Source organism: Idiotropiscis lumnitzeri, chromosome 4, assembly GCF_059441095.1.
Source record: "Idiotropiscis lumnitzeri isolate Australia: NSW breed Sydney's pygmy pipehorse chromosome 4, RoL_Ilum_1.0, whole genome shotgun sequence".
NCBI classification, from domain to species: domain Eukaryota; kingdom Metazoa; phylum Chordata; class Actinopteri; order Syngnathiformes; family Syngnathidae; genus Idiotropiscis; species Idiotropiscis lumnitzeri.
The window spans coordinates 11,261,686-11,286,834 of NC_142394.1; the positions used below are offsets into that span (position 1 = coordinate 11,261,686).

General features: G+C 40.5%; 1 protein-coding gene across 4 annotated transcripts in view; it reads left to right on the plus strand.

Annotated features, from left to right (window-relative positions):
- kcnip1a (Kv channel interacting protein 1 a) overlaps window positions 1-25,149 on the plus strand; it is a 49,923-nt gene that overhangs the window by 16,446 nt on the left and 8,328 nt on the right. The window contains exon 1 of one of the 4 annotated variants that reach the window (XM_088293424.1): window positions 23,495-23,848. The exons of 2 other annotated variants lie outside the window; for them this stretch is intronic. In XM_088293424.1, coding sequence (XP_088149550.1) covers window positions 23,698-23,848 — 151 coding nt within the window. In that variant the 5' untranslated portion in view covers window positions 23,495-23,697. Of the gene's footprint in view, window positions 1-23,494; window positions 23,849-23,931; window positions 24,373-25,149 lie in introns of those variants that run through there. One more of the 4 variants, XM_088293425.1, reaches the window with a different exon arrangement.

The following is a 25,149-nucleotide window of genomic DNA, read 5'->3' on the forward strand; positions in this document are numbered from 1 at the left end:
TTCCATCCTGCGCCTCATTTCATTGCATGGCAACAGCTCTCAGCAGATGCTTCAGATGGCTGTTGAACGAGCCACTCGAGGCACATTTTCAAGGTGGATGTTTTCTCCTGGAGAAAAAACAAAGTGAGAGCCACAAGAAGATAAATGAAGCAACACGGCGTTGAAGGGAAAGTGGGCCGCCTTTTTCCGTGCTGCACTCGTGCTTACAAAGCAAAATAAAGACGTATTTTGGGCATTTTTATGTGTATTTGCGGGGAATCTCTCCGCTGGCTGTGTCAACCTCCAAACAACACGCACTTTGAAGTTGCCACTGTGAGGCGTGTGTGTGCTGGATCAAGGCGATGCATGAGTCAAGGCGGCAAAAATGGAGAAAAGTTCAGAGAGGAGGCAAGGTTGCTGTTCACTGAGTGTCAGTGAACGTGCGTGTGTGCATATCTGTGTGTATAAGTGTGTGGTTCACCATCTGCTGCACTGTTACAAAAAAAGAGCGCCCGAATGAAAGCAGGGCAACACTCATTTTGCATGCCTGGACCCTTCTTGATCAGAGCCCAAACGACCAGCTGGGATAAACCCAAAAGTAAACTTTTAAATTAATTTATGGACATAAATTATAATTATCGGACTCATGTGCAGTAACGTGATCTGCATTCCTCCAAAACTCATTAAAAATGACGTGGAATTTATGTCAGTTGAACTCTGTCGAGATGCAATGTGAGTTTAATAAACCAAATGGCAGCACGGTGAATTAGCATGTTTGCCTCACAGTCAAGATGTTTTGGGCTTCATATATGAGCACCAGCTTTCCTGTGTGGAGTTGTCATGTTCATGTGCTTTCTCCAGCCACTGCAGCTTTCGCCCACAAACGATGCATGATAGGCGAAGCGGGGTACTTTTTTGACGGTCAGTCACTCGCCCTCCGACCGCGATCTGCTGACCTTATTCATAAAAATTTCCGGCTCCGACCCCGTTTAAAAAAAAAAAAAAAAAAGCGTCCATGCATGACGCCCCCTGCGGGAGAGATGCAAACCGTTTTATTTAAAGGTCATTGTTTGTGTAAGAAGAGATGTGAGACAGTAACGTGCGTTCAAGCGTGTCTTTATTTCCTTATTCTGACAAAATGGAACCTGTGCCTCCCACCTTCTCCTGGGGCATACCATTACAAGTTGGGGGGGGGGCAATACCACAATCCCAATAACAATCATTAGCGGGCTAATTTACTATTCAAATCCGTTCACCTTATTATGGGCAAATTATGGTGGTAAATGTTTCATCAAACCGAAGTGGGTTAACGGTTTAACTTAACCTCGGTTCTGTCTTTCTTCGGCACCGGGACGCACTGCCCAGCTCTGATGATAAACTTAAGATGCAAAATTTTCCATAGATGTGAATGTGAGTCTGGATGCTCATTTGTCTACAATATATGTGCCCTGTGATTTCTGATCCACGGTGTAACCTGCCTCTTGCCCAAAGTCATCTGGGAGGGTCTCTGGACCACCTGCAAGATTAAAAAAGAATAACACGATGGAGAAAATGGATGGGTGGTTAAATAAACCCTTAATTAAGTCTACACGTAATGATTGAAGTAACCAGGGATGGGCAACTGGCAACCTGACGGGCCACTCTCGGCATGGTCCTCAATTAATTTTTAGAACATTATAAAAAAATTGCTTGACCATAGCTAATCAGTTTTAAATTATAATCACAATGTTCACCACTAGTTGGCATACATACGGGCAGATGCCATCATCACTCAAGACATTACTTCTTAGATTTCAACTAAAGCACCACCGAACGATCTCAATGGTACACAAGCAACTTCTTTTTTTCACTAGAACCGTCGACGGATGACAAGTGCATCAGTAGTTACTAAATCTGTGCCCTCCAAAAATATGTATATTATACAGTTTCTATCCGGAATTATCCTTTACATATGGTAAATTTAGAAATGGCATTGCATTGCATTGCATAGTGATATGAGCATGACGTAATTTTCCTGACTTGATTTTGGGAGGCTTTGCAAGACAGAAAAAAGTATGTGTTCCTGATTTTTGCTTTCAACTGAGAGGATTGCAACAGTTAAAGTGCAAAACTGACACTTATTTATACAAAATGGGTTTCTACCATCAATGAAATTAAAAGGCTGCAGAGAAATAAAATCCCCAGTGGGCACCTAATGTCAATTCAACGTCAAATTCATGTCGCATTGATGTTGAATCAAATTCATTCTGCCGCACCTCGAAAACCACAACGTAAGAATGCAATTGTGTTTTGTCTTTTTTTTTGTGATGGGAAAAACTCCATGCAACCATTTTGTCAGCTTACACAGACTTTTCGCATGTATTTGTGCTGTAAACAACAAAAGCTGCCCCTTGTTCACATGTTCACTCTTCACTGACACTTGTTCTTTTTTTTTTTTTAACCCTGACTCTTGTTCCCATGCTCAGCGATCTCTCTGCCAAGTGGATTTTAACGCTCTTAACTTTTGTGTCACACACAATCATAAGAGTCCTCCTTTCAAGACTTTGCATTTATCTTCCCTGAGCTGCTCTTGGCTTGATCTTTGATGATTCCATTTTCTTTTAGGCTCTGTTTATCTTCTGTCTCTTTCATTCTCTCGGTTTCCTCTCTGACTGAAGTGCAAGAGGATCTAATCTAACATCTTTCTGTTTGAAGGCTCAGCCTGAACGTAATGATGTGCAGTTTCTGGCCTATGCGAGTGTATTCGGGGGTGAGTGTTTGGAGCCGGTTGGACTGCTGCAGGGCTAAAGAGTTGAAATTATGTATTGTTAATGGCGCTTTATAGGATCCACCCTTCTCTTTCGTCCCTGAACATCAAAAGAAGTGCACCAAAAGGACCAATTAGGGCAACAGAGGAGTTTTAGTAGACGAATGACAACATTAAAAGCATGTTTCTTTGGATAATCCAATCTGCACTGCACGCGTGTGCGCATGTGCATGTGCGTGTGTGTGTAATGCTTTCTGAATCATAGTTTGATTTAATTATTTGAGCTAAAACATCAGTGTTTCATCTTTTACCGTTACCAATGCTACATGAAACTCCCATTTGAATTTAATGGGAAAAAAATCTATTCCACCCACGACATATTTGCGTAATATTTTCAGACAAATTCTTCGCTGTGTTTATCCTAGATCAACAACGTTTTTTTACGTGATTTATCTCTGTAGACAGCACAGCCTCCACTTGCCTTCAGGCGCCTTTGTTTTGATGACGGAAAAGCAGACTTTTTTAAAATTTCGCTTTAAACCTATGTGCACATTTAGAATGTCCAACTAATTCAGTAGGACTGTTGAAATAAGTCATTTACAGCAACATGTGGCATTTTTAACATGCATTCACAAGAAATAACACTAATACTTGCAGGAGTCAAGGGGTGGAAAGATTTAAAGCAAATGGGGAAACCGAAGCGTGTAATGAAACACTTTTTAGCTGCAATAATTGGCAATAACTGACACGGTAGCTGAAATGTAGGCTATCAAAAAATAATTATAAAAAGTAGGATCCAACACATTTAAATGAAATGAAATTAATCCATACATACTATACAATAGACATGAGTTTGCATGCTCTCTCTCTCTCTCTTTTATATCTTTTAGTGTAATTAGTTCTCTTAAGCATGCCACCTAAAACCTGTCCATCACTAACACTAAATATTATGGAAGAACATTATTTTTCGTTATAAACATACAAATATACAGTATGAGAGCAAACAGGCCAGAACAGCCAAGTACAATGTTTTGATTGGGAGACATTTGGGAAAGAATTGTCTGACCTTCATGTAAATGAAAACGTCAAAACCCGATAAATAAAGGAGTGGGGAGGAGGGAGACAGAAAAGAAAGATGGACATATTCAGTTTCTTATCCTCATACTGGTTGTATGATCGCACTCACTCAGCGTAACATGTTGTTGTAAAAACAACCATGCTATTCAATCGACAGCCCAAATAAGAGTGCACACAGCGAACCTCCCATCGGGGAACATCACTCCTCTCATTTTTCTCAGTTTCTCAAGCTGCTATGTGTCCCCTGAAGTCCGCTGGCGCCTCCAAGGGTTGGCAAAGCTTACATAGCTGTCAGATATCAAGCCGGTGGGGTAATGATGAAGAGTAGGAGGACTTCCTTTGTCCTATACTGTAGCTTGTTTAACCTTCAGTGATTTACACTCATTGTCCAGACTAACTCCACTCTTACACTTGCCTCCATCCTTACGCAATCATGATTTCATTATTTATTTCACAATAATAATGTGATGGAAAAATTTCACTATTATATTTTACTGGTTTCTCAGCACTTTGAAGAATTTCATACAAATCCCTGCACCAAAATGGAATGAGTCCCCAGAAACAACTTAGCTGAAAATGCTACGGTACATTGAGCCCAAAAGACTCAGTAATTTCCATATTCCAATGCCGTCCATGGCTTGGGGTGTATTCATTCATAATATTCAATAATTAAAACAGTTCTATTCGTGTTGGTTTTTTTGGTACTGATTGCACACTTTTTGTATGAAGTCCTAAAAAAAAACGAGAGCAGACTCACCAGTTTGTCTCCTCCCTCCTTCGTCTCTGTCTCCTCGCCATTCCCGCTTCCCTTTTCTGTGTGATGAGAGATCAATAGCAGAGCTGCCATTAATTATTCCCTTTTTAATAATATGATGGGTGCGAGAGGCACATCCTAATAAAGATACAGAGACGTGAGGGAGGAGTCATTTGAAGCGCAGCGGATATTGGTATTCTTGACAGAGACAGATGAGTGATTATATGTGCACCCATGGAAGAGCAACATGTAGAACTAATAACTAATAAGGAGCTTTAAACTTTCATTTTTTTCTCGTTCCCTTATTCCGTATATTCTTGCACCCCAGAAATACACTCTTGCCATGTCCAACTTGCTGTTTATTATGACTTCATTCTGGCTCTTTTCATACATTTCTTTTTCTCTCCGCCTGCATCACACTCTAATCTCCCCCTGGAAGCTTTCCTGGCCTCTTTCCTCCTCCTTTATTCTTGTGCTTCTTCTTTTGCCAAAAAAAAAAAAAAAGTTACTTTCCTCAGCCTCCATATGTTCCACGTGTTTTCCCACTCTCCTCGCCCCATTTTCGATTCTTTGTGCTTAAATCTGTCACTCACACTTACACACCATCGCCTCTCTCCGCACACATTCTTAATACGGAGATACATGGACACAGGCCTGTCACTGACTGACTATACTGTGACAGAAATGGATTAAGACATAAGATTGGCTAGCGGATTTCAAACGTCAACGACACTGTGAGCGAAGATTTATAGGTGGAGATGGCGAAAATAAAAGGTTAGCGGCAGTGGCAGGATGCCTGGAGACACATGCCCAGATAAGGGGGTGGGGAGGGAGATGGATGGAAGCTCAGTATGAAGTCAAGAACGTTGACGGTGAGTTAGAAATCACTTTGATGGCCTGTAAATTCCTTGAGGTAAAATCCTTTTATATGGCAAGAGGAAACGTGTGAATGCGTGGGTGTGTGTGTGTGTGTGTGTATGTGTAAGCTGCTTGGATGATGGCTAAGCCATTCTCCTCCTACTTTTTGAGTAAACATACACTCACGGGCCACAACATGAGGCACATCTTCCAATGCAGGAGATCTTGGGAAGGGTCGACCTTTTTTAAAACCAGCAATGCTTACTTTCGATTGACACTTAACGTAACCGTATGTCTATCATCATGGCTGTATTGTATTGCGCAGTGGCATGTACCATAACAGCATCATACTGTGTCTAATATTTTGTGAAGCCTATCCACCTATGTAAGGGCCAAAATGTTTCTGCATTACGACAACAATGAATTGATTGGCGAACGAATGGGTCAGTCATCATTCATTATTAAGTCCCTTCAGTCGTCATGACAATGGCGGAAGAATGAAGGTCTCATTGAAAGTGGCCAAGCATTTCCACACTGACCAGTACAGTAAATATCCACAGTGACAGCGAGCACACATTTTGCTGTTCTTACTTATTTGATTGATTTATTATTATTTTTTTTTAAGTGTGGGCTTTTCACCATTTTCCTTTCTTTCAGCATACAGGCAACGTAATACAATGACAATGATGTTCAATGGAAAATATTTATTTTTGGGGGTGAAAGGCAATACACGATTAAGATTTTTGGAGTGATCACAGATTGATCACGGCTCAATCCACATTTTGGACCAATATGTGTAAAGTAACTTGTGTATCTTCAAAAAAGATGTAAATTAATTTATTTAAAAGGGGAACGTGTTGATTCATAATCACATCCATGTAAACTAGATTATAACTGCTGGTTAGTTTATATCTGTAGTCCCTTGGCGGGTTGTAACATTTTAAACTGTTTAAATTTTACTTCAATGTTTTGAAGAAGACGATTGAGGTGCCAATCGAGTACCGCCCGTGCAGACTAAACACATGCCCACTTTCTCAGAGGCACCAAAGTTGGGGACAAGTACACCTAGTCTGCCTAGTGACGGCAACTGTTCCTTTTTTATTTTTTTTATTTATTCATTTTTTAAGGTTTAGAAAATGTGCAAGTGGCAAAAACTAGTGCTTGGCTGTGAGAAGTTTAGGATATATATGTTGATAATGCCATGTCATTGACATGTAACTGTGTTTGTGACTGTACTGGTCTTTTCCTTTATACCGATTGTATGACGATGCGTGGCATCATCCCACATTCCCAAAACATGCATGGTTGCATGTTTGGTTAATTGAAGACTCTAAATTGTATGTGTGAAATTGGTTGTGAGAAGTACCGTGCAATTGGATGGCGACCATTCCTGTTGTAGCTTGGGATAGATACATGGGCGGACCCACAGACGGAAGGTCACACGGATGGATGGACATGTGGCTTGCCAGTAAAATCATGCACTTTTTCCTCAAATTCGACCCTAAACTGTCAAAGCTCACGTTTTGCTTGCGGAAGCTCTTGACAATCTATGAAACTGTCTATTTTATTGCAGAGTGTTGAGGGAAGCGTCAACATGTTTACGTCCTGCGGTTGATTTGCAGCAGATGATTCCAATTTGCTACCTGTTGTAAACTGGGTCATGTCTGCAGGCTGCTTGATGCGGAAAAAGCCAGCAAGTCCTTTTTAACATTGGAAGATTGTGTACCCCTCAGCAAATCTCACTGAAAATCAAACCCTACATGCCTTTTGCTCCTCTTAAAACACATTTTTATTCTATGGATTTTGACTCAGCATGAGACTAGAGACGAAGCATTGTTTTAATGTTTTGTGCTGTTAACTGCCTTTATATTATTCATTTATCGTTTTTTTTGTATTTTTTTTTTTTTTACTCAATGTACAACACTTGCATTTATGCACAAATATAAAGTTGAGTAGATTTTTCTTCCCTTGACAAATGCTTATTCTAAAGTAAAGTACAGGCTCAAAAATTCTTAACGAGACTTTATGTATAGGTGGAAGAGGTAGCGTGTCCTAATATTTCAGAATTTAAACTTTGTTTGTATTGTTGGTTTATTGCTTTTAATTGTTTCTTGACAAGTAAAATACAATAGAATGCAATCCAACTTCAATCATATAGCGCCGTTAGCATCAACTACAGATATAACAAAGCACTTTATGTATAACTGAAAACAATAATACAACAACAAAGATGGGGAAAACTGTCAATTAAATCACACATTGATGGACACATGACACATAAATGACACATGATTCATATCGCAAATTACCTTTTCATTAAGCCGTTGTCATTCATCAATAAGTGTAAGATATATTTTGTCTGTTTTGAGATATTCTTCCCAGCTTTTTCATTTTCAGGGTCATTGATCACTTTTTATGGTCGCTCCTTTTGTCGTTTTGGGGTTTGTCACTGATTCTAAAAGGACACTGGTGCTTTTAGATACAAGCCATTACGTGACTGATATTTTTTGCTTTGCGATACGAGCAAAGATTTAAAATAGAATTACACTTCAGTCTCTCCAAGCTGGCACGTAGCAGCAAACTTCATAATTAACAATTGGTGGCAGCAATGCACCATTAAGCTCGTGAACAAGGACCTTAGGATGAAGTGCAATATGGGAGTTTTTAGACAAACTTTAACAAACACTTTAACTGTTTATTTGCCGATGTTTCGTCGTCCTTGTGCTGAGCGAGCCATATTTGCTGGGTAAGGCTGCGATGATGCGCAGCCAGTCAGCTCACGGGATATATCCACCTGTGCTCTCAATCGCGTGTCAGGGTATCAGTGCCCGTTGGTAGATACAAAGCCTCTGAGTCAACTCACCTATGTGCGTCTTTCTGCAATATAGCTGCCGAAATGGCTGTCTTTTTCTTTTTAATTTTTTTGATGAATATTTGAAAAAAATAATGAACGTTTCAAATTAGAACCGCAGAAGTTCCATGATTCCGATTCAAAAGTGAACACTACTCTTATCGTAAAAGTGTTTTTGAATCTGCTGCACAACCTCTTCATTTAATGCATCATGTGTTGGAGTGGTTCTGTATCATTTAACCACCCTCCCTCTACCTGATTTATCTTCCTCAACGTAGGACCTTGTTTGTATTGATTTGGTTGTAAATGAGTTTCACTTTCATCTCTGCAGACAGAAGAACACCAACTATACACACTTTAGACTTTTATCTGACACTCGTCTTCATCCCTCTATTACAACTCCATTAAATATTGCACTCCTCTCAATCCCTCGCCTCTTTTAATCTCTCCCAGTCGCCTTTCCTCGACTCTCAGTTCCCGTCTTTCTGCTCTCTTGCTGGCTGGAAATCTTCAACCTTCCTTTGTTCCTACCATATGAAAGCTAATCTTGCAAACTCTCTGTCCATTTCTTTTTCTCCACCGTGGCTGCATGATGGATGGAGTGAAGAGACATGTTGATGGATGAACGTGGTTTTTCCTTGAAGAAAAAGTGTTGTTGGGACAAAACAGGAAGTGATGCATGGGTCTGTTCTTGTCACCGACACATTGCGTAATTTATTTGCACTTTTAGCTCATTATTCAAGTCTTTACTCATCTGCATATCTGCCACATTAGCGTGTGAAACTAAACTTTTTCCCTTCCGGTGATTCATGGAGTGTTATCTTCGAAGAATCAAATGCACTGCAATTAAATAATTCAGTGAATAAAAATCCAACTGAATCACCAATGCTCCGCTCTGACTTGTTGTGATGGGGGAGGAGAGAGGGGAGACACCCCCAAATAGGGGTGGAGGAGAGTGAAAATGAGGGGAGCAAAGTGGTGAGAGAGGAAAAAAGAGGAGGAGCACGGCGAGATGGAGTGAGAAGGAGTGGTACGTGTTAGAAAGAGGGTTTGTGCCGAGAGCAAGCAACAAGCGAGAGGGTACTGTAGGAAGAGAGAAAAAATGGGGAGGTAGGATGAGAGGGTAAGGGAGTGTGTGTCATTTAATTGTGTACGCGTGTGTGCATGCACTCTTCGTCCAAACACGTGACGAAACACATCCAGATAGTCCAGACTTCGGCTTACAGACAGGCGCACTTGTTTCCACGACGACGTTGCAAACATGGGGGCTGTGGTGGGCACCCTGACCATGCAGACCAAGACGAGGAGGCCATCCAGGGGTGAGGGACCACACACGCACACTCATACACAAACACACGCACGCACGTACACACAAACGTACGGACACACTCAGCTATTCATTCCCTCACACACGTTTGGGAAAAGGCAGTGAAACTTTTAGGAATTTTGGGAGTGCATGCATCTTCAATAGGTTACTATTATTATTATTGTTTTTTTATTATTTATGTATTTTAATAGCAGACATGCTCTCTCTCACCCACTCAAACCTCCACTTTGACATTTATGCATTTGCTAAGAAGACCAAGCGTCATCCAGGAAAGAAAATTCAACTTTTACTAATGTGGAGTTAAATTGAGAACATGCTGCTTTCGATTGTAACACAAACAAGCATGCACAGTTGTTTCGATTACTGATGCTTTAATTGGTGGTTTGTTGGTGGTGGAGTATGTCGTGTGTTCGCGTGTGCGCGAGAGAGAGGTGGAGACAGAAAGAGAGAATAGCCCAACAGGTTTTACAAATGACAAATAGTTCCTTTTATCCTGTCATAAAGTTTTACAACTGTGTGTGTGTATTTTGCGCTGTGAGTGCACGTGCCTTCCTTGTTGTGTGTTCATGTTCGGCAGAGGCGTTTGCGTCACTCGGTCCGTCTGGTGGTTGCTTGCGCCGGCGGCGGCGGCGCTGGTAAACACGCGCACGTCGAAGGTATTTGTCACTCTGCTCACACACCACTTTTCCGTCTTGCAGTTACCTTGGAAGCACGGTCGCCATGGCAACTAAAGATGTCAGTTTTGGAGAGGCGGGAGGGGTGGGGTCGGGGGCTCTCGATGAGACTGGGGGTATTCCTGTTAGTGCTGATGACGTGAGGCTGAAATGTTGTTAAGACCTGTTGCCTGAAGGGCCTTGTAGAATTTGTTGACGCTCTTTGATGTACAGCCTATATATTTAGAAGTACTACTAATTCCTAACTCTAAGTATGCTCCAGTGAAGCAGAGTGTGCAAGGAAATACTGTTCATTAATTGCATTCACTTGTTTAACGTTATTGGTTGGGGCAGGCTGTTTGCATTTTCCCCCCCGTGCATATTAGCACATGCAAGACATTTTCCAAGTGAGTGCATATGCTGCTTCCATCTTTTGGAATATTCTAACACCTACCCTTGCAAACACCTTTCCCTTGGGTGTTAACAAAGGCACAGCATAAATGTGTTGCTGTTTGGAATAATAAGGTGGCAGTATGGTGCAAACATATTGTGGGAACATCTGACTCGCCTTTCAGTGTGATAACAAGCCTTTTACCTGTGAAGGAAATACTCTATATAGACAAATAGATTGTGTTATTTCTCATAGGAAGTGAAAATGGAAGAAAATGGATTTCAGCCTTCCTTAATGGCTGGGAAGATGTTCTACAAAATGCTGGAGCACATCTGTGGAGTGTTCTGTCCATTTGTGGGTCCCTTCCTCAAACTGTTGTTGCAAAGTTGGAAGCATGGAAACGTAGAATATTCCAGGAAAGGAGTTTAAAATGACATTGCCCTACCTTTGAGTGTCCTTTCCTCGATCAGATTTATTAATTGATTTTCAAATGTTTGTCTTTTAATGGAGAATAAAATGTACTGTTGGATTGTTGCAGTATTGTATTTTAACACCAGTGGCGTGTTCATGAAAGTAGCACCACATTGTGTGACAAATTTAATATTTGTAAATATAATATACTGCCTGGGTTTTGTCTGGGCCCTCAGACCTCCTTCTGCATTACAAAAAAATGCAAGTTAGGTCAATTGAAGATTATAAATTGTCCATATCGGTGTGAATGTGAGTGTGAATTAGAGTTTACAAGCATCGACAGCCAAAATGCAAATCCAGGTCCAGTAAGTAAACCATCCCAGTGGGTAACTGGTGTCAATTAAACATCAATATGACTTTGGTTGATTAATTTTATTATCGTATTGATGTTGAGATGCCCACTGAGCTGCCACATTTTAGCCTTAAGCCACATGTGCTTCTACTCAACCGGCAGGTAAACGAGCTCTTGAGAAGAAGCACCTGTGGTTAAAGACAAACTGTGGCCGGGTTCTCATTCTGTACCTGGATTTGACACATCTGTCAGATCGGGAGGATTTGCTTTTTGGTCATTGATATATGCCCTTCTTTTGGCTGGTGCCCAAAAATCGATTCGGAAATAACCCAACTCTTCTGCAATCTTAATGAGGACAATGGGTATAGACAATGGATGGATGATAATAAGAGAATATAAGCTGCTAACTGTGGAATAAAATACCCGATCCCGATGAATACTTTACAACTGCGCAAAATAGCTTAAAGTTGATGAATTGACATTCATATATTTTGGCTTGTATAGCCTATACGCCTTGCCAAAATCAGCAAACTACCAGCAGTGCTTCAAGCGTGAAGAAACATTTTACGAAATATCAGACCGGTACAATCATCTGCAAATACGTCTATCCTCAGTTATAATAAAAACCTAAGTGGTATGAACGTCTGTCTAAAAAGTTGCTAGCTCTCAAGTAACCTAAATCCTCACATTCGCCAACAGTAAAATTCAGCAAACACTCCTATGTAGCAGTAAAAAATAAACTGAAGTGTATCGACAATGAAACTAAGTCAAGCGGCGGTCGATCAATAGCTTTTTTATTGTGAAACTGAATGATTACATTTATCCCGCAGACACATGAAAAAAAATCTTCCCCACCTCTGACTCTACCAATCAAAACTCAAATTCGGACAATATTGAAACAAATCAAGGATCAAATGCAAGTTTGCGACAATATGTATTTACAAAGCATTCATTCCCCTTTTTGTACTGTCACAATTAGCAATCCTGCAATTGTGAATTGGTGTTAGAGTTCCTAAAATCTGCAAGGCCATGGAAGTATCTGAATGTGATTAAATTAAAGAATTAAGGGGGTGGGGCTAGTGATATTGAGGATGACATAGAAAGATAATGCCCAAGTTTGTGTTTGGAGGTGAAAGTGCATGCAGTCTGTTGACGAATAAAAAAAGAGTGTCTCTGACGATGATTTTTCCACAATGGCTTGACATTCATCACCTTAATTGCAAAAACAAAAATGATGAAGCCCTACAAAGAATCGCCACCTTGATCAAAATCCGTACCAACATGTGATGTGTTCCGTAAGCATGCTTAAGCACCTTCATGTGATTTAAGATAAATCAATAAAGTCTTTTTTGATTTAGACAGTTATCCAAATAGGCTACATATCCAATCCTATTCCCATACAAAATGCAGTCTATCTGAGGGCATGGGTGGAGTTTTCTTTCTTTTTTTGCTAGACTTTGCACAGGTAGAATCGGGCGGGGAATTTGAACTATTCGGAACGTAGCCAAGTCCAGGCCGATTGTAAGCGGCATCCCTCATTTGCATTAAAGTCAGGGCGGTCGAAGAGCGCAGTAAACCGTACTTGACGTTACAGAAATTGAAATAGACTCGCTGGAGGCCATGAATGATATTGGCAGTTAACTGAAAGATCTCCCCTTGCGGATGTTGTAGTCGATCACAATTGGAGACAGCCTCAACTGCACCCACGATTACACGCTAACCTCTACGTTCCCACTGAGCCGCTTTTCTCTGCTGCTCGTATCCTCCTCCTCCTCCTTCTTATAATGAGCAAAGCCAGGTCTTTCGTTAGGGAAAAATCCCCAAAATATGTTTTTGCTTCCTGGTAGGCTGCTACGTCAGCACTTAACAAAGTTGGGCACCGTGGCATTGCCACATGACTCTTTTACACTGAGTGAGTGCAGCGTGGAACGGGCAAAGACTTCAGGACTGATCCGAATCAGTCCTGAAGCCTTTGCTTGTTTAAGCTAACTGGCATACAGTTGATGTGCGATCAGTACCAATTATCTTCGCAATTTCACAATTGTGATTGGCTGGCAGGATGTCATCCGACTTTTGCCCTAATTTAGCTGGGAAAGGCGAGAGGCAGGTGTGCTGTGGTAAATTATCCAATTTAACTTAATTAGTGCAAAATTACATTAAAAAACAACTTAATTAGCCTGACAAGTGTGCATTTGCCGGGACGGTGATGCAACTCCAATTTAAAAAAAATTCTATTCTAGAGTTAAGTCGTGGTGACATCAGAAAGCACCTATACCATAGGAGAGGGGCTGGCGCAGTTCTTCTGATGTGTACTACTTTGGCTAACTGTTACAGTATACTTAAACTCTCCAAGTTGCTGCTGAGCCATTAGTATGGGATGCACCCGCTTGCTTTTTTTGTCTGCTCGTGCCTTCCTCCTCCTCTTTCAACTGAACTAAGCCGGGGCTTTCTTTTGCAACAATGACACACATATTGCAAAGGTGTGGTCTACTTCTCGTCTAAACCAGCTAGAAAAGCTTCCCGGTTTACTTCCTGGTGCTAAATCAGCGCTTCCAAATATGGGCAAGGTTGAAGCAGGGTGCTGTTGTCTGTGCTTGCTGCCCTGTGGACCTTTCACAATGAGCAAATGCGGTATTAAACGTTGCCACATATGAGATAAATGCTATACAAAGATGGATAATCAGGCCTCCATCATATGCGGATAAAAACACCCTTGGGATATCAAACTACATACTGTCATATTGTAGGTGAACAGACTGTAAACATTAGCTGACAATGGCCAATCATGCTGATGTTAGTTGGATGTAAACAAGTGGGAGGGGACATTGTGAGTCAGTCCAGGCCACATTTACAGTAGAAGTGATACAGCAATATAATGCTTGTTTATTTGTGCATTTTTCGCTTTGTCGTAAACGCGCCCAAACTGTATTATAACAATTGAGAAATCAGATATTATAAGTTAGTTTCTTGTGTGTATAATGATACCTTGACTTACAAGTGACCCATGCGCTTTCAGTCAAACACACAAATGCAAAATGAAAACACTTGCAATGAACAGAAAGCAAGACGTTAACACTGAACTTACCTCGTGATAAATGGCCAAGCCAGTAGACTGTAGCTCACTAGGCCTACCCCCTTAAAGGCACACAACAACACACAATTGTACGACTGTGTATGTGCAGTGGTGGTATTGGCTTGAATGGTGCCCTGTGCCGGACCCCTTTTGGAGCACCCCCGAACCTTGAATTCATTCAACACAACAGTGGGAGTTGAAGGTGCACTTCCCAGCATGCCTGGTGACATTTCTTAAAATAGTGTTAGGAATTATGCTATTGTTGTTAAATTATTTGTTGTTTGCAGAGTTGGGCACTTGACCCTTTTTTGGCGGTCAGTCCCCCGCCCTCCGGCTGCTATCTCGGTACGGTGCGATCCATCCATCCATTTTCTGTACCGCTACTCCTCACTAGGGTCGCGGGGGGTGCTGGAGCCTTTCCCAGCCATCTTCGGGTAATAGGCGGGGGACACCCTGAACTGGTTGCCAGCCAATCGCAGGGCACACAGAGACGAACAACCTTCCGCGCTCACACTCATAACTCGGGGCAATTTAGAGTGTTCAATCGGCCTGCCATGCATGTTATTGGAATGTGGGAGGAAACCGGAGTACCCGGAGGAAACCCACACAGCCACGGGGAGAACATGCTAACTCCACACAGGATGGCCGGAGCCGGGATTGAACCCACGACCGATGCTGTCTCTCACTGTGAGGCCATCGTGCTAACCAGTCGCCCACCGCGCCGCCCTCTCGGTACGGTGCCTTATTCATAAATATTGACAGCTCCTGATCTCGTGATGATTGTGATGATTTTGGTAGGGCGAGGTTCAATTCAATTCAATGATTCCAAACAATAATGTATTTAAGCCACTTATGTCCAACAAGTGTATTTATAATTGCTTGCACGATTGTTTTCGGCTGTGTGTATCGCAGTTTCCCGGATTGTGCGTCTGCGGCGGTGCATGCTGTCTGGAGATAACTTCTTACGTGGCTTTACAACAAACAGAACGCAGTTTTAATATTGTGAGATTCGATTCCTCCATGATGGATCCTCTGCTAGAGGATCATTGTGCTCTGAACAATGTGTCATCATCCTCGTTGTGACTTGTTGTTCCTGCTTGTCTGACAAACCAATTTTCTTCTACCTATTTCTTGTCTGCCATCTGTCGGAGCAGCCTTGCGACACTTCACGTCTCCTTGGTGATTTTTTTCCATTTCTCTTTGTTGAGTTCCTCCCTGCAGCGGGGCTCATCTCCTGTTTTTCTGTCACACCTTCCTTTATTTTACTCAGTTTCCTCCCTGACTTTTCAACTCGGCACTGTCTTGACACGCAATGTACACTTCCACTTCACTCCACTCTATCCATTCTTTCACAACCCATTACCTCTCCTTTCCACCGTTCCTCTCATACGAAAACTCTACAGTCAGCCGTCATCACATTTCTAACTCTCCATCTATTCCTCATATTAGGCTTCTATTCTTTCTCTCATTTGTTCCCTTTCTGCATCACCCACGCTCCCATTAGCTGCTCAGTGCTTATTAAGTCATCACGTCATTCGCTTCCCCTGGCATCCACACATTAAAAATTCTATTTTTTTTTATAGATATATGTACTGTGGACACAAGTGCAGGTTCTGAAATGTTTTACATATTTTGGGTTATTTTTTATAAGGGTCAAAATCTCTCCATCCAAATCCGAGATGGGTTGTTTGAGCTACTCAACCACTCGGTTATGAAAATGTTTTACCTGTCAAGGTTTGTTTGTATCTAGACTTGACTCAACAGATGTTTTTTTATTTATTTATTTATTTTTTGCTTCTAATCACATCGGCAGACTTCTATCAACCAAATCAACTTTAATCTCCACACCTGGCCAGTCCAAGGCACCGTGAGGGCTTAAATTACCACGAGGAGAATTTATCCTCTTGGCAAGGTAAATAAATGATTTTGTGCCCACTACTTATATAATTCACATTGTGTTATGTTACCTATTGAAATAATCTGAATATTTAACATTGACAAGTGTAACTTACAACATAGCTAGTCATTTAGCTAGTTGCTATCATTGATACACACAATGATACAGGTTTTCCATTATTTCAATGAATGAAACTTGTCTACAAAACCCGTATTCATATTTGAGCTTGCTAGCTAGCAAACTGGTTTTGCTTGATAGTTTACCAGCTAATTTCACAGCCAGTTAGCAATGGTGGGTGCAAAGAGTATAAGTAAATTTGGCTGGTCCGTCATTCGTCATCCTCCATCATCACAAGTTCGTCGTTATTTCAGGCCGGCTCAATCTGTTCGCCGTCAGTCCGTCACTCTGTTCTCGTTATTTTAACCACGCTTCCTTCATCGCTAAATGACCCTTTTCAGCCTCATGATGTCACCGGCAATAGAGAATATCCTCTCCATGGCAGCGGAGCTAGGGAGAGGAGTGTTGTACTTTGTATTTCAATCAATCAATCAAATTTTATTTATAGAGCACTTTTCACACATAAAATGCAGCTCAAAGTGCTGTACAATAAAAACATCCAAATTACAACAAAAAAAACTAAAACCCATTTCACCCACTCAACATAAACACCTGAACTCGCATTCACACAACTTAATATATTATTTGGTGAACAAGTCGACTTAAGACCGCCTGTCCTCCTTGAGGAAGAGAGCCCAGGACAGGGTTTTGAAGCAGAAATTTCTGTCGTGTGGACGGGGCAAATGTGCCAACGTGTGCCATAGAACATTATTTGCCGGAGGTCGTCTTTGCTTTCCAGATAAGTGACGGTTCGGGTGACAGCCTAAAGTCTCTTTCGTCTGCGCTTATTCCTTCAGCGTTTCAAAGTTTCCGACCTTTTGTACTGACGGATTGCCCACCACGCAAATTAGCTTGCTAGTTAGCAAGGTAATTAGCTAATTTAACAACAACTCCACTCACGTAATTTCCTAATACGATGTTAGTAGAATTTACATTTACAAGTATCATGAATGGAAGCTCACACTCTGCTAATGCTGGTTAGTAAAACCTCATGTATGCTAACTAACACTTAAATATTGTGATTCTATCGTTATAATAATTCATTTGGCCTGCCAGAATTAGACTTTGGTGCCATCCGTACGCTCAATGGGAGTTTTAGGTTGAATTTTCGTATAACAAAATACCATTGCATAACTTCTTGATATTTTTTTCTTCCTGCAGATGAAGTTGGGGAACTCACACTGTGACAGCTGCCTGCCTTGCTTTCCCCTAAAGTCTATTAAGTTGGCTACAAAACTAATAAAACATCGTTCAAGAAGGTATCTTGGCCCACATCCAAAACAAGCATGTAAGTGCTTTTAAGGGGAACTTAATTAATTTTATTAATATATCCCTGCTATTCCTGGGCACAAGAATGGGTGCATGCGCACACATGCTCACACACTCGACTATACCTTTGCATTAACCCAATTTGACCTGATTCATACGAGAAGTCTTTGAAATCTACAAACCATTTTAACCCCTCCTAATAGACCACCTAACTCGGCCAGATAGGATGCTGATATAGTTTTTTTTTTACAGTATGTTGATTGCAATGACAAACCATTACTCTGTGATATTTTATTTTTTTTATTGCTTTTTGTCAAGGCAATAAGGTTTGTATTTTCCTTTACTAATTTTGACGTTCACTCAACTAGTAAAGATAAATGCGAATCTTATTAAGATTATTGTCATTAACTATTAACATCAAACCATTACTGCATTTAATTTGTGCACATTTGGTCCTTTGTTAAAATCTCACAATTGCTCTTTTGAATTCCTTCTTTGTTTCTTCGTCAGCCTAGGACAAACATGGTGCAGTGTCAACACATGGTGGAAGCCAACACGGCAAGATACAGCCCATACATCCAATACCCAAAGCAGTGCCAACGTGTGTCGGAATCGATAGAAATAGTTGTCTATAAAATGCTGGAAGTTAAGTGCAACATTTTTTTGAAAATAGAATGTGCTTGGAAATCGAGCTAACAGCTTGCAGCATTTGCAGGCAGTTTGATCAACTTTATGTGACTGTTACAACTGTTAGTTGTTTGGGATTGTTACTGTGAATTTTTTAATTTATTGTTCATGACTTAAAGGTGAATTTATAAATATATAGCATTTAATTTTATTGAAGATTCTAGTGTTCTTTATTGCGTAATACATGTTTTGAGTGACCAAATCTAACATAATTTGTAGAACAGCTTTATAGGTAATCTAATTCAATTAATGTTCTTAGAGATTGTACTATTATTAATTTTGCACGTTGATAAATACAACCAAGAATTTAGATAAACTGTTGAATAAAATATATGTATGGCAGTTGAAACAACACAGAATTAAATTTAATTTGACCAGACAGTTTCGTAAAGTAAAAGTAAATTATTTAACTCACCTGTTGGGTTAAATCAACCAACCCATCCTGCCAGGTGAAATTAACAACTGTTGGGATGGTGCAAAAATAACCTAGCAGCTGAGTTCAAAATAATTACTTTTAAGCCAAATGTTTTAGTGTGCAGTTGTTGTGTACGTGTATGCATCAATGTGAATTTTTGGGAATAAATGTTAGAATTTATTATGCCCTTACAGACGTAAAGACCATTCATTGCATTCTACTGCCTTAATCTTGTCAGAGCGCACCCATTGGAGAAAAGGATACTTATTGTGGGTCACAATTTATTTTTCTATCTTTGTCAAAATTATATATATGTATAAATAATATATAGTATAGCTGATTTCTGAGCCTAAGTTTATCAAGAACACCCCCAAAAAAACTTTGTAGAGAAGCAGTGTTTATGCACTGACATATATGCAGGCTATGCACACTCTGGAGTGCTCACCCACAGATTTGATTTGGCTGAAATTAAGTTTCATCATCAGAGCTGAAAGTTAACAAGTATGGCCAGGCCTATTGCTACGTGTACAGGCTTTAGCGCAGCATGGATGTAATTGTTCATCTCAGATTGTACATTCCTGTTTTTTCTTTTCACAGTACCCACATCAGTCATCTGTAAGAAGGTCATGTAGAGTCATGCTGAGCACAGATGTGCAGCGCTTTAGACTTATAGGCGTAGTGGGGGGCCTCGTTTGGTCTTGCCCCTCATTAACTGCGTCTGACAGTGACCTTCATCATTGCTGGTGCAAGTAACAGACATCCGAGATTGAGTTACAGTGGTACCTTGATTTATGACTTGCCTGACTTATAAATTGTTGGAGACATGATTCACCGCTCTGCCAAGTTTTTGTTTTCACTTTCGAGCGCTTGGTGGTGGTAGAAATTTCAACTCAGCTCACTTCACAACAAGCAAAAGTTTGGCAGAGAGTGAACAATTCCTTAAAAGTGAGACTTTAAGGTGTTACGGAAATGCCAATTTGAAGTTTGCTGTCAAACTGTACATTAAACAAAGAGAATTACACTTCACCTTTGCCATTTTAATGCTGACGTGCAAAACGTCATAGGCTAAAGAAAATCATTAATGTCATGGTGTTATAACCCTTAATACAATATATAGTTTAACACAACTGGTGTAGTAACACATGTAGTCAGGCAAAATAGCGAAACTCACATTTATGTATTATCTATCCTCTGCCAAAAACAGCTATCATTGAAACTCTTCTTTGTGTGTGTCTGTATGTCTGGATTATACATCCACCTGGTGGCCAAGACATGCACACCATAAGGAACACAGTGTCGGGCTTGAAAGGATTAACAGCATTTCAATTCATTACAACAGGGAAATATCATTTGAGACGTGAATGCTTTGAGTTATGCACATGGTCATATCACAAATTAAACCTCCACGTTCCGCTGTAGTTTGTGGGAAAATGCAGTGGATACAGTGTTGTATGACAGTGTTGCAAAGTGTTTGTGGGTATCAAAATCCGATTAGAAACAGCTCTCGGTATGATGCACTGCAGTTGTACAGCATATTGCGGTGCACTTTTGTTGACATCACTGCTTGCACTCTTTCCAGCCCACTCTGCTGTTGGGGGACTTTGCCTTTCGTTCGACTCATTATTTCTGTATCTTATCTTGGATAATTGTGTCCTACGACTATGCAATGGGCCTATACAATGTAGTGGGTCTTCTCTATAGCCTTTGGAAATAGAAAATTCAGAGTCACTGGGGAATCAGTGCTAATTATCTGCTTGAAGGCATTATGGCGATCTGTTAACGCTGTTTAAAGGTGTGTTGTCAGCATATTCCATTTTAGTCACAAGGACATATTGCAATGATCAAGCCATTGTTTCTAGGCTTTGGCTTTAACCGGGATTATTTTTTTTTCCCGCATGACTGTTTATTTGATATATTTATGACCGTTGAAATAATGCACATGGTCACCTTTGAGGATGAATGACCACATGCAAGCGGCTGTCTTTCCTAGAAAATATACGTGAACAGCCTGCGGTCAATTAGGCTCCTGCAATAGTGAAACTGTAAACAATGAAACTGTGGATGAGATCCCAAAATCACGCCGTAAAACGTTATTGCGTTTGCAGCTTTTACATCCTGTAATTAGGTCTGTGGCAGCTGAAGTCTATTTTTAAGATAGGCTTCTACTTTGTTGGAGAGCCATATCCACCCTTACAAGTGAGGGTAAACCTTCTCCATCCCTGCTTGTGCTGCAGATTATGTTAATTCCCTTCATGGAAATGTCATAAGAACTAAGTGGGCAGTAAGGGAAGAAAATGGAGAGCATAGTGGAGATTTATGAATTTTGTAGGTGAAAGAAAGAGATGATGGGAAAAAAGTAATTTGATCAATTTTGTAGCTAGCTGGCAGCACAGTGTTGCAGTGGTTAGCATGTCGGCTTCACATTTGAGAATCTCCTGTGTGGAGTTTCCATGTTATGTGCATGTTGGCCGTGGTTCACTCCCACACTCTAAACACATGCATATTAATTTGATTGAGGATTATCCAGTGGTGTGAATGTGAGCGTGAAGGGTTTGTTTGTCTATTTTTGTGCCCTGCCATTGGCTGTGGCCAGTTCTGGGTGTACCTCGCCTGGCACCCAAAGTCTGCCATTTGCTCCAGTTCCACATGACCCTGATGAGGACAAGAAAATGCGGGAAAATGGATAGAATCTTGCTGATGAGCGTGAACAAAATTGGGTTGATCTTCTTTGGTGTGTCTGCTGCCTTTGCAGCGGAAGTGACAGGCGGTCGTTTCTCTGCCGACATCCAAGCCGTCGCTTTAATCCCTCTATCGGGTGCCAGATGAAATGAATTCAGAATTTCAGTCACAGTGTAAACTCAACAGTTTGTATTGTCTTTTGCAGCAAATAGAAGAGCAGCTTTGCTTTAGGTTTGTTTTTTTAATCAATTCTGGTGGTTGGGTCGAGAAAGACAGGAATGAGGCCTGTGCATTAATATCCCTGATGACAAGATGGTGCAAGTAGCAAAAGCTTGATCACATTCCTAATTTTTCACTATTTCTAACGCTGCATTTACTCCTCAGTATTCATGAATGAGTTAGTGATTGCGCTGACACTCCTGATATGAGCACTGTAATGATTCATGGCTTAGACTGTGGGAAGAGCATAAATGGCCAATGTGTCGCTTTCCTCACATTACATCATAGGCCATTGAATTTTAAATTGGCAGTCAAAGAAAACAAGAAAGAAACTATTGTGATCTTGGTGGAATTGGAATTAATTTCTGCGGTTTTATCGTTGATATAAAATAGCCGTGATGATTAATGTCTGTTAAGCACTTTCCGGTTAGCGTTCATCAGCCACTTCATCAGTTCACCTACACAATCCACTGACGGCATTTGCAAAAGGTTTTAATCTATACAAATTAACTTGTCGCTGGCTTTGTTGTTGTAGTTTGTAGTGATCTGTAGTGAATACTTGTTGTCTCGTGTAGATAAACTAAAATATTGTAAAAGACAGTATAATGCAGTTCAGTTCTATTTCAAATGAAACTACATATTGTTAAATTGTTTTGCCCTGCACGCAGAATAGTTCACTTTTCCATTTCCATTCCATTTTCTCATGCAACTCAAGCCCCCGTATGGACTGTACAATCACTCATTCTATTACCTCCCTTAAAGCACATTAGCTCCCAAATTGATTCACATTGATGTATTTCTTTCCCATTCACGTAGAAGCAATTCCACTGTTTTCTTGTGCCTTTAAAGCCATCAGGCCTCACACGGTACATGAAATCCGTAGAGAGATGCTGCACGGTGGTCACAACAAGATGCAAATGATTATTGGCGCTCACCCTGATTGTATTTTACCACCTTTATTAAAAGGTATTTATATGGCTGAGCATGGTTTGAATGCCTATCAAATTAAATTAAATGCTGCCCTTGATGCAACATTAAACTGTAGACATTGTAGCCACTATAAATGAAGTAAAGCTTCCATTGACAACACTCTCGCTTGATACAACAGAGCCCCCTGTTGACTTTACTTGGACTCACTTGAAGTTTGTGTGGCTACCATCAGTTTTTCCCAACCTTTATTAAGCCAAACATAAAAAAATGTCACAAAATCCATGTAATGCACATGAATATTTACGTCTACTTAATGACAGGATAGTTGGACCTTTTGTCACGTTGTAGAGGGGACATTTAGTTGTTCTATCTGTCACTAGTACATCACTGGCATAGAAAGCGGAACAAATATGCATTTTTATGTTTGTAGTAAAAAAAAGAAAAATATTTTCAGATTTATTCAGTGAAATTTGTTCATTTCCAGATAAACACACTGATGATGTAGTGGTACATGCTGCTGCTTTGCTGAAATTCTTGGCCAATGCCACATTATGATATCGCACAATATCTACAGCATAAAAAGAAAAAAAGATGTCTCTGTTGCTTCACAAAAGGAAAAGGGAATATATATATATATATATATATATATATATCCTTTCATGCATAAAAAAAAAAAATAGAAAGCAAAAAGTGCAAAAAAGCCCTTGGTCTAGGAAAAAAATTACTAGCGGCAAAGTTTACTCTTTGGCAGAGTTTTATGTAATGAAACAGGGATGCGATCACAAGTAATTCAGATGTTGAGATACATTTTTTTCTCGGAACATAATATGACTGGAATTGACACAGCAGAGACAAAAAAAAGCCCTTCATACACGACCCCCCCACAACCCCACCCGCATAAAAAAAGCCTTAAAGTTTTTCCAGCGTTTAGGTTGTATTCTGTCGCCCTCTGGCGGCATTTAATGGTCATAGCACACTGCATAGTTCTACAGTGCAAAACGATGTATACTTTATGGAGAGCTCACGAAGCGGTCATGCTGTCTCGGTGAACGTATTCTGTGTTACTGGTCAGTATGCAGCAAAGGAGTCGCTTTATGGTAAATTCCGCCCCTGTTGTTCTTCAGGGACACACTTGAGGCTTAATGGGGACAATTTATCAAGCGGTGAGCTCTTCTCCAACACGCACACACTCACCTGCACGTTCGCGCAGACACATCTCAGCACAGGGTGATTTTGTTATTGTTACACTTTGTTCATCTTAGACCCTCTAGTTCCAGCATTGCTCCCAAAGAGTGAAGGACACTGGGACTGAAATAGAGAGGGGAGGGGGGACACGGAGTGGGACCCGCTCGCATAGAACCAAGGTCGCCATATAGGAGCGGGACATGCCCCGGGGAGTTTTGTTAAGGGAGCCGAGTTATCTCACCTTATAGGAGAGGTGGAGAAAAATTCAACCAAGTCAAAAAGAAGTCACATGTGCAGTAGGCGTCAGGTTGGACGTTGGGAGCATTGCAGCTGGCGACAGATGGCGAAGGCAGTGTAGACAACAAGGACATTCTTGGCGGGAAAGTGACAGATATGGAGAAAGAGGAGCAGCGTGAGAACAGTTTGCAAGCCATAGCCATCATTCTGCTGTGCTGTGGGCTCATCAAGATGTTGCACTTGTTAGGAGTCATCTCTGTGGAAGGTGAGACAACGTTGGCCACTTTAAGCCCGGTGTAAAGTTACACGCATGTACTTCTTAAAAGTTTCTCTGTGCAGTCTTTTCTATTTTTTTCTTCTTGCAACAGGATATGCAGACATTTAAGATAAAGAACTGTCATGTGACACCAAATGATTGTAATATTTTCTGTTTTCTTACATTATCTACTTCAACTCTATTGAGACACATCTGGAGAGCAGATTGTGTCTCAACAAGAATAATAAAGTTCGAGTATGATGTGAGAGGCACTGATTTAAAAAATGTTTTAAATAGTATTTATTTTGTATTTTAATATTGTTAAATGTTTTTATGTTCTACAAAGGCAAAAGTTTGGAAACATTGACACAGTCTCAAACATATTAAGCGGTCAAGAGTTCAAGCTATGACTGTAAACTCTTGATAATGCAAAACTGTGACGTGAAAGTTATTCCAGGTCATAAAGCATAATCCGTATCATAAACCTCAATGAGAAAATACCAAGATCTGCAAAGCTGTTGGTGAAAAAAAGGCATTCAAGAATCAAAATTTCAAAACAAATCCTGTTTTGTTTAACATTTTTTTTTTTTACCAAATAGTTCCATCATTATTTCTTAAATCTGTTTTCCTGTAGTGCTTGTGTACTGTAGTTAGAGCATTAATTGTTATTGTATAGCATAATTCTTTTACTGAAAAAGAATATTCGTATTTTCTGTTTTTAAAATGCTCTTGTTACCTGATATAATGTCTGCGTCACAAATGATGATTCAGCAACCATGAAGTCGC